Raw genomic sequence first — 9,597 nt, 5'->3', positions numbered from 1 at the left:
CTAGTGCTCCACAGCAAGTAGTGCGAAACCCTATGATACTTCATAGAGAACGAGATTCTTTCTAAAGGGTTATTTTCAGCTATCCTATAGAATTCTCTCGCAAGCATGTACATTTGATAGGACAGTTCAGTGAACCTATGGAGAGGTTTATCATGTTAACTTCTAGCAGGGCATTTCCATTAAAACAAAAAACACTTTTTCCAACCAGGATCAAGGCGGGTGAATGCCAAAGTATCCCATCTCTCACTGGAAGTCTGGGAATGGTCCCTTTCTTTCTACAGATCCAAAATGATTTCAAGTAATTTGTGCTGAATGAACAATCAGGAGAAAAATCACTCCCCTTCCTAAAATTTATTGGACTTACTAACACAGGGAATATTTTTTTTTCATCAAAAATGATTATCCTCTCTGGTGGAATTGTAAGCCGAGATGTATTTAACATGAACTACTTAAAACTGGACCAGACCAGACCAGGCCAGACAAAGCCCTAGACAAACGCACTAGAGCGAGGACAGCCTTGCACAGACACGGTGGAGAAGATAAGCAAATAGGTGTTTCCCATCATCTGATTCTATAAACTGCAAAATACTACATACAGTAAACGAGCAGGTATTGCTGTAACCCTATTTCTCACCAATGACCTTCTTTGTTTGTCAAAAGAGAAACTGCCCCCTAGTGGAAATGTTCTCGCAGTCAATGGAATGATTCACTTATAATTGGAAAGCCAGGTGATGCAGGTAAGTCACCTGCAGACAGGAAGGTATAAAAGACACCTGAGTAAGCGAGGCAGGACATTCACGCATACTCTGGGAGCAGCGGGAGATCATTTACCCTACCAGATCAACCTCACCTGGAAATTTATCCACAAACTACCAAGGGACTTGGATCTCAGAAGACAAGCAGAGACAACTTATGAATAAAAAGAGCTGAGACTAAACACGTCCTCTGAGGAGGAAAGACATCAGGGATAGAAATTGAGAAACAGAACATGCTTTTCACCTGCTAAACTGCACTCTACAGGTAATTATAGACTTCAAGCTCAGTTATATAGCTCTTAACTCTGCATTCAGTTGCTTGGAGTTAAAGGTGGCACTGGGGAATCGGGTTACACAGCATTAGTGGCCACTGTGTTTTCTTTGTCTTAGTTTTACGGTCAAGAAAGAAATTTAAGAGCTTTGCTTGGAAGTAAAACTACTTAATGCTTTTTGCAACAGCCTGAAATAGGCAAGTGATTTTGAATTTGATGTGTTACTGTGTCTTCTTTCATGATTCACCTATTTACTGAAGTGGAAAAGGCAAATGGGCATTGCTTTGTTAAAGCCTATGGGGTGATGCCAGCTTAAACCAGCAGAAGTTCGGCCTCTCTGTTTAAAAATATTTTATTGCACACCTGTGACACTGAAAATAATCAATTAATTCTGTCCAGTGTACAACCCAGAGGTTTGCTGTTGGGTCTCCTCCCTCCTCTCTCATTTTACATCTTGGGTTTGGATTATTGTCTATCATTTGTATAGAAGTAGCTCCTAGAAGCCCCACTAGCAATCTGGGTCCTGCTGTGCTAGGTGCTGTACAAATACATAAGCAACAGTCCCCGCCCTGTCACGCTTATATGTTAAATAGATGGAACAGACAAAAGAAGGAGAAAGAGAAAGGGAAAAGTCAAGGATATATAGCAGGTGAGGACAGAACAAAAAATAGAAACCAGGTGTCCTGACTTCCAGTCTAGTGCCCTCCCCCATCCCATTCATCTCTCATGCACGTCATTCGTGATGCAGAGAGAATGTTGGTAATGGCTGAGGATAGACTCCTCGGAGCATCCTTTACCCATCCACATGCGCTGACACCTTCAGTGACAATTTGGACAACATTTCTTATTTCTAACTTTTTGTTTTAGTTTCCGACAGGGAGTCAGCGGCTCCCTACAAAGAACAAAGATTATTATTTTAAATCAATTGAGATGAACATTAATGGTTAGATTTTTAAAGCCATTTAAAAGGGTTAAACAAATTTTCTGTTAAAACTAAGAGGTATCAAAATCCCCTAGGCTGATTTCAAATTCTCAACCTAAACATTTAACCCATGATTTTTTTTTTACTGTATTCTGGGGCAATCAACTGATACTAGCTTATAAATTAAATATCTTCATACATGTATGACCTTAAATATAAAATGCTGAGGCCTGACTACATTTAGTTGGAAGGTTTCATGTATATGCCAAAGCAATACCATATTCTTACTAATACATGGGATTATTTTAAATATATGTATGGGCTTTGCTGTCAGATTCATAGGAGTAATTCAAGAACAACTCAAAAGAATGTCATTCCTATAGCTTTGAATCAATAAAACTAAATTACACTCCTTTATAAGAGTAGTAATTATTTTTCTTAGGATTTGAGGGATTTTATTAACTACCAGGCGCATCTGGGTTATTACTGATTCTGCAATGACTGTTGTGGAGCACTAGTAAAAATTCTTTACCAAACGTTTTAGGCTTCAGGGCATATTAAGTCGGGCAGAACTCAGTGATTTCATCGCTGAGGCTGGTGCAAACATCCTTCTTCATCTGTCCGTGTGGGTTCTCAATCCTTGTGCCCCAAATGCTGAAAGCGAAACGGCCACGTTTTACTGGATGGAATTTTGAGAACCCACAAAGTTTGTGGTGATTTTGATTAAAAGCCAGGAAATCTGCCCCATGTTCTCTCCAACCTGGGCTCAGGTTTGTGAACAGTTTAAAAAGGGTTGTGATGGAACTAGAAACCACGTCAGCTTCAAGTTTTGTTGCCGCCCCACCCCCCCAAAAATTAAAATGATGCTAGGATTTGCTGATGAGCCTTAGCAGATATTAACAAGAGCCACCAGGTGAGCAGTAGAATTAAGGCTTTACTAGGTAACCCTAAGATTAAAAAGTGGTGGTGTACATGTGTGTGGGGGGAGGGAGAAACAGTGCCCCCACTGATTAGCTAAATTATCTTCATTAAGTGACCAGGTTTTGGCTCATAGGTGCATAATCTGGGTATCTAAAATTAGCTTCAGCTCTTGCAAGACTAGCAGTAATAGATCTGTACTTTATTTCCTGCATGATGGCGAGAGGGAAACACGCACACCCTTATGGACATGGAGGAACAAGGCAGGATTTTCAATAGCTTAAAATTAGCCTCTTGCATTGCTTAAGATGAGGAGATTCTTTACCAAGGCTGGTGAACTACCCGTGGAGTGACTCAGGAGCTAGCAGGGTTGTGCTTTGAACACCCTTGGCATGTCATCTATCTGCCTTCCGTTTCTCAAAGCCAAACAGGCTCGGCTGGTTCAGCGACTAGTCGGAAATGAATGCTGCCCAGGCATTTATGAGGGAATCCTCCAATTAAATGTCTACTTTCCAGGACAACCTTTTAAATGCCCCATAAGTCAGGTTAGCTAGCTGCCATGCTGTCATGGAGACAATAGCCTCAAACGGGGAGACCAGGTTTACACATTCCATCTGGAGTGATTCCATTTGAGGTTGTGAATTAACTTGCTGCCACCCTGGCAGCATTAGCACTCTGTGCCAGAGCTCCCACTCACTCTCAGATGTCCTTGTGGACACACAGATCCATGGCATCACGTAGCTACAGGCAGGCTGGCACTTTCAGTCAGGGTGGATGACAAGACAGAAGCAGCTTCCCTATGAGGTAGCAATAGGACAACAAGGAAATAGCTCAGTGGGAAATTCTCCCCACTCTGGCTCCTGAGGGAATTCCCTTAGGCAACTTTTCTTGCCATGTCATGGTTGCAAGGCAGGTAAGATTTTTTTTTTCCCCTGTGGGGGTGGAGGGAGCAGAGGATAGACCTGATCTTGCAAAGCGCCCGGGTGCCCTCAACTCCCATGAGGGCATGCTGGAGAGGATACTCAGGCAAGCATGAAGGCACCTGGTTGGTAGCGCTGACCATCAGCTGGCGGGGATGTGCTATTCGCCCATTGGGGCACTGTGTCAATGAATACAATTTATCTATTTATCTTAGGCTTTTTCACTGGTGCCCATCACTCGTAATACCTGAGCGCCTCCCAGGGTAATAGATTGGCATAGCAAAGTCCCTAGTTGACTTGATGGAGTCTTCTGCTCTTCTCCTCCCTTCTCAGATTATGGGAAGCGGCACTTGGGGTATGTGTTTTGGTTTTTGTTGGCGGGGGAGGCGGCCGTTGTATACTCTCTCCCTGTGGCTGTGGTGGAAAAGTTCTGGCCTGATGCTAGCTTAGCCTGTTGTCTGCTGGTGGCTTGTTTCTGTCCCAACACAACCTTTTTCTGGATGAGGATTGCAGACTTGGGGGAAGAAGGGTCTTATTTTCATATCTACCACCAGCCATTTCAGCTCTGCTAGAATGGCAGCTTTCAAGGGAGCTGTGCCTAGGCCTGCGTAGGATTAGTCTCTCTTTAAGGTCTTGGGAAAATGTAACAAAAGTTAAAGGGTCTTTCTCCCCCCTCCTCCAGCTTCTGACGCTGCTCTGTTTGCCTCCTCAGGGTCCGTCATGTCGTGCTTCCCCCAAATGTGGCGCACCGAGATGCCAGATTCCCCCACCAGCCCCGTTCCTGCCGCTCCGGATGAAATCCCCATTCCTATGAGCCCCATCATAGTCTCCTCCCCCACTGACAGCAGGAGGCTCAGCTCCCCGACGTCCAGTCTTGCCTCCCCCAAACCGACCTCCCCCATCGAGTGCTCCATCTGCTTCAACACCTATGACAACAGCTTCAAGACACCCAAGCTGCTCCGGTGCTCACACGTCTTCTGTCTGGAATGTGTGGCCCGCTTGACCTCGGCGCTGCCCCAGCCCCGCGTCGAGGACCAGCTGCCCTGCCCCCTCTGCAGACAGCTCACGGAGATCCCCCTTGAGGGCCCTCCAGCTCTCCAGACCAGCCAGGAGCTCCTGTCCACCCTGCCCCCCGAATACCAACGGGAGAAGGTGGTGTGGATGGAGGGTAGCAAGCTGTGCTGCAGGCAGTCATCCCAGGACCCAGAAGATCCCGACACATGCATCTGCCTCGACGTTGCCATGAGCAAGCCCAATCCCCCCGTGACGCCGACAGAGGGCATGGCCGGGAGGCTGTCCCGCTGTGCCATGTGCGACGACTGGAAACGCATCGTCCTTCTCTCGGCCCTGGTCATCATCCTGCTGTGCATCATTCTGTGGCCGGTGCAGTGTGCCCTGAAAACTGGGAACCTCCGCTGCTTCACAAGGACGGTTACATTCACCAGGCCGAACCCCCTTCCGTTTACACAGACAACCCCACCAGCGCCCGGGACCAGCCCACCCTCTCGCTAGCCAGAGCTGGCATTTAAAAGGCTGCCCATGCCGAGGAGCTCTGCCAAAGCACCTCCACCCCACTGAACTGGGTCAAGCTGCTGCCTACCGGACGTCGCCAACTTACCTCACTGCCAAGCTGTGGCAGCCCCTGTTCTCGGCCTACCCACCGTTCCGCCTATGCACTTTGAACGTCACCTGAACAGCCACTGTTAATCCAGCCCCTTGCTTTCACACAACTGTGCCAATGCAATGAGGCGGGGGCTTGTGCATAGCCATATATTAAGCCACTGCTTCCCCTAAATCTCTAGGGATCCTAAATGCTACATCGATAACGGAGCCTTGAAGACTTGCACAAGGGCATGTTTCTAGGACTGCTGCTTCCCAGGAAAGGTGCCTGTGCCTCAAAGTGTGAGGCTGGTGCCATAAAGACACAGCGGTGACTGGGCTTGGCCCTTTCGACTCACCGACGGGAAGGAAGTGCTAATGGAAGGGGTATTTTCTTGGAAACCGACAACACTGTGAAAAGAGTCAAGATGTGATTATTTCTAAGGGAGAGAAATCCAGCCGCCCTTGGAAAGAAGCATGCGAAAGCTGTGTGTGTCTCTCTCTAAAGTGACAATATTTAATTTTATACAATGTGCTTTATTAAACATTTTCAACTGTATGTTTGTTCGTGTTAAACTATTGCTGGAGGTGTTTACCTGCCTCTGCTTGGGATTTGGGTCTAGTACTACACCTCTACCTCGATATTACACTGTCCTCGGGAGCCAAAAAAATCTTACTGTGTTATAGGTGAAACAGTGTTATATTGAACTTGCTTTGATCCACGGGAGCGCGCAGCGTCCCCCCAGAGTGCTGCTTTACCGTGTTATATCTGAATTTGTGTTATATCGGGTCCCGTTATATTGAGATAGAGGTGTAGCTTTTTACTCTGGTCAGCAGAACAAGACTCAGCTCAGAGAAGACCATGCTGAAGGTGTGAAAAGAAAATTTTACAAATTTTCACCTCTCCCAGACCGACACTTGTGCTTTAAAGTTCCCAGTAATTTTTTTGTGGAATTGCCCGCAAATGTGGTGCTTAGAAAAATACAAATTTCTGCATGTTTTTGTTGCAAAGCCATCTCTGCTTAATATTTAGCTTGGCCACTTTTTTTTAAAATTAAAAAAACAAACAGGGGCCAGGGGAGTAGTTTATTTCTCTAACATGAAAAAAACAAACCAACCTAGCCCTCCCAGGGATTACCACTTCACAGAGAATTTTGCACAGCTCAACTTAAAATGCAGTAGCCAACGTACAAGACTCAGTCTCCCAGACATAACAAAAATGTCAGTCTAGCTCCATAACTAATACTGACACCCTTTAAAGCCACTGGGGTAAGACACAGGGCAGTTGCTCCAACTATGTATTTAACAGGCTGACTTCTGCATTGCTCGAAGATGAGGGGCTCAGTGAACAATAAGCCATTGTTAGAGTAGAGAGACCTGATAATGCAGTTTAAGAGAATAATTTAACATAGCCAGCATTAGATGCAAGTGCTGTAATAGTATTTAGATGCTTTGTACATTTTACATAGGTGGCACCGGCTGCAGAAGTTAACTCCGTGACATTGTTCCTTCTTATGGGTGCGCTTTAGGGGTGTTAAGCTTAAAATCCAGATCAGATGCTAATTGCATTTGCCCAAATTCTGCATCAATCCAGCACTCAGTGCCCAGCTGGACACAATAAGCCAAACTAGAGACACAGTTGTGCTCTAAAGTAATAAATGTTTACACTAATCAGCAGCTTGCAACTACACTCCCCAACCCTCAGCACCCCTGCTGCAGTCTCTCTCTAGTCATATTATTACAGCCACCTGAACAGAGGGGGAAGGTTCATTTTGTGGGCTGGTTGGTCTTTTTCCTTTCTCCAGCTGGAAAAAACAAAGGCAGATCCCCCGCTCATCTCTCCTCTTGCCATCAAAGCCATAAAGAGGGATTGGAATAGGATAGCACGCTGCAGCCGGTGGTGGCATGGGAGCTTTGCCAGGCAGGATTTCAGCAGAGTCCTGGTTGCTGCAACAGATTCAATAGGTTGCTGATTTATAGCAAGCCTTAGAAGGCTGGTACCATCCAGCCCAGTTCCCTGGCCACTGGACCCAGAGCTTTTAACACCGTGTTTGTCAGAACCATTTGGGTTGCCAGGGACTCTCTTGGGTGATCTTGTCATCTGGCCACTACTGATGAGACTTCAGTGATAGTCTGCTGGGGGATGGATAAGTGCCTGCATTGCCTCAAAGCAGAGGAGAAGGAATGTGATGGGGGCGAGTTGTAGCTAGCTCCTGTGTCACTGGCCACACATCTGACTGCCATATGCTCCTTTGACTTCCCTCTACAAACAATGGCCCAGGCTGAACCTGTCCACCTGCCACCATCACATCCGTTCCCACTGATTTACCATATGGACACTCGACACACGTCCATCCCACTTGCAGCATTTTAATACCCCTCCCTTCCCAGCCTGCTGCCACGCTGAAAGCTGGAGGGTAGGGCTGGCTTTGGAAGAACTGGTAATGGGCTACAGAGGCTCATGGTACACAGCTAGCCCAAACTGTTTGGACCACTTGCGTGGGACTCTGATCAGGGTCTAAGAGGAGCAGGTTTCTTTGGCTAGGAGAGGCCTGGCACCGGCTGGCATCCTACCCCCCTTCAAGCGTCCATCGGTCACTTTCACAAGCATTTCAAACTTAAAAAGAAAAAAAAACCTTTAGAATATTCAACATTTATTAAAAGTGCATAAAAATAAACTGTTTTCTTGTCCCTGTGACAAACGACTGACGATGCCAGCCGGTAAATCAGCCCCGTTCCATCGGTCTGCTCTTTGTTCAACCCCTGCAGTGCCCGGGGAGAGCAGCAACTCGAGCTAATGCCACGGCCCAGCACGTCCATTATCCCACACAGACAAGGAAGAATGTTTCTTCCCCCCTCCCTCCCATTAACAGCTGCCCAAGACAAGCTCGCCTGGTTTCGGCCCTGGCATTCAGGCTCTTTTGCATAGCAAGGAGTCCAGCAGAAAGGAGATTCTTTGGCAGAGCGGTTGCAATAGCAGGAAGTGCTGCCAGTGAAATCTGAGGTGCGCGAAGAGAGCCGGAATATTAACATTCCAAAACCTGCTCTCTTCTTGGCGGTGCTGCACAAACATTAATCATTGCCCGCAGCTCCCCTATTTTGTATACATAGCATTAGGCTCAGCATACAAACGTGGGGGAACAAACACGGGGCATCCAGCCAGACAGCGACAGAGTCAGGAACAGAACTCGGAACTCTATGCCCTAATGTGCTGATGGTACACGTGATGTTGCCCAGAGCACAGATAAAAGTTGCCTCCCTACTGCTTTTACCAGCAGCTACGGGAGATCTCTTAGCTCCCGCAGCAGAGGCCTGTGTTGGAGGAGATGAGGGATCGAACGCTGGCTCCTCACTCACGTGCATGTCAGAATCTAGTAACCGTGCAGCATGGGGATTTTGCTACCAGACAGACAAGTCCACTGCACCACACTGCTTCTCTGCATGCTGCAATAGCAGGGGTTGCTCCGGGGTCAGGAGCTAGGCGCTTCGGCAGATTGTATAAGTGCCCAAGCCTAGCACGGCAGAACGGAGGTGCATTTTCTAAAGGAATGAGGGAGGGCGGCATTTACACAGCGGTTATTTGCACTGTACCTAGGTCCAGTCCATCACTTCCATGGCAGTAGAGTTAACCCAAGATTCAGTTTAAACACCTCTAGCTGAGACACGACCGACCTCACGAAGCCATGAAGTGCAGCAACACCCCGGTGACTGTCCTGAGCAGGCAAAGCTCCTAAACATGTCACTTTATTTTAACTTTTTACAAAATCAATTTCTTTAAAAATTAATTTAATTCTTTTAAACAAAAAAAAATTAAAACTGAGCTTTTATGCCCTATGACCATCCAGAGGCACTTGCACATAAATATCGGCCTACGTGAAAAAGGGACCAGAAAAGGTCGCTCCCGTGAATAAGTTAGATTGAGGCGTGTTCCTGAGGCGCGCACTCTGCCCCGCTCAGATGCTTTCGGCATTTTGGTTCCTCGCTGGATCCAAGGTGCTTGAAGGGGTGGGGAGGGGCCACGAGGGTGGAGGGAGGCAGCTGTGACAGAACTTGGAAAGTGTGGACGTAAACACTGTAAATCCTAAAACCCAAAACAAGAGAGGAGGAGAAAGTGTCAGCTATTATGCGTAATGAGTGATGCGCGCGCGCACACACACACACACACACACACGAAAGACGACGCTCCCAGTAGGCACGTGTATGTCTCTCTC

The 9,597-nt window shown here is 46.9% G+C and overlaps 2 protein-coding genes across 3 annotated transcripts in view; one reads left to right on the top strand and one right to left on the bottom strand.

Moving 5' to 3' along the window:
• The first annotated feature begins 730 nt into the window (after positions 1 to 730).
• RNF223 (ring finger protein 223) lies at positions 731 to 5,945 on the top strand. Of its 2 annotated transcripts, XM_039508657.1 has the most exons (3): positions 731 to 1,020; positions 4,003 to 4,142; positions 4,500 to 5,945. In XM_039508657.1, the coding sequence occupies exons 2-3, from the start codon at positions 4,088 to 4,090 to the stop codon at positions 5,297 to 5,299; spliced, it is 855 nt and encodes a 284-aa protein (XP_039364591.1). In that variant the 5' UTR covers positions 731 to 1,020; positions 4,003 to 4,087; the 3' UTR covers positions 5,300 to 5,945. The 2 variants fall into 2 exon arrangements, with proteins under 2 accessions (XP_039364591.1, XP_039364593.1); XM_039508659.1 differs by lacking the exon at positions 4,003 to 4,142 and having other exon boundaries at positions 732 to 1,020.
• A 2,078-nt stretch (positions 5,946 to 8,023) lies between these two features.
• LOC120387948 (tyrosine-protein phosphatase non-receptor type 11-like) overlaps positions 8,024 to 9,597 on the bottom strand; it is an 88,584-nt gene continuing 87,010 nt past the window's right edge. Inside the window, exon 16 of the mRNA XM_039509373.1 lies at positions 8,024 to 9,467. The gene's annotated coding sequence lies outside the window, so the exon portion shown is untranslated. The remainder of the gene's footprint in view (positions 9,468 to 9,597) is intronic.

Source organism: Mauremys reevesii, linkage group 21, assembly GCF_016161935.1.
Source record: "Mauremys reevesii isolate NIE-2019 linkage group 21, ASM1616193v1, whole genome shotgun sequence".
Taxonomy (NCBI): Eukaryota; Metazoa; Chordata; order Testudines; family Geoemydidae; genus Mauremys; species Mauremys reevesii.
This window is presented reverse-complemented; position numbering and strand designations above follow the sequence as displayed.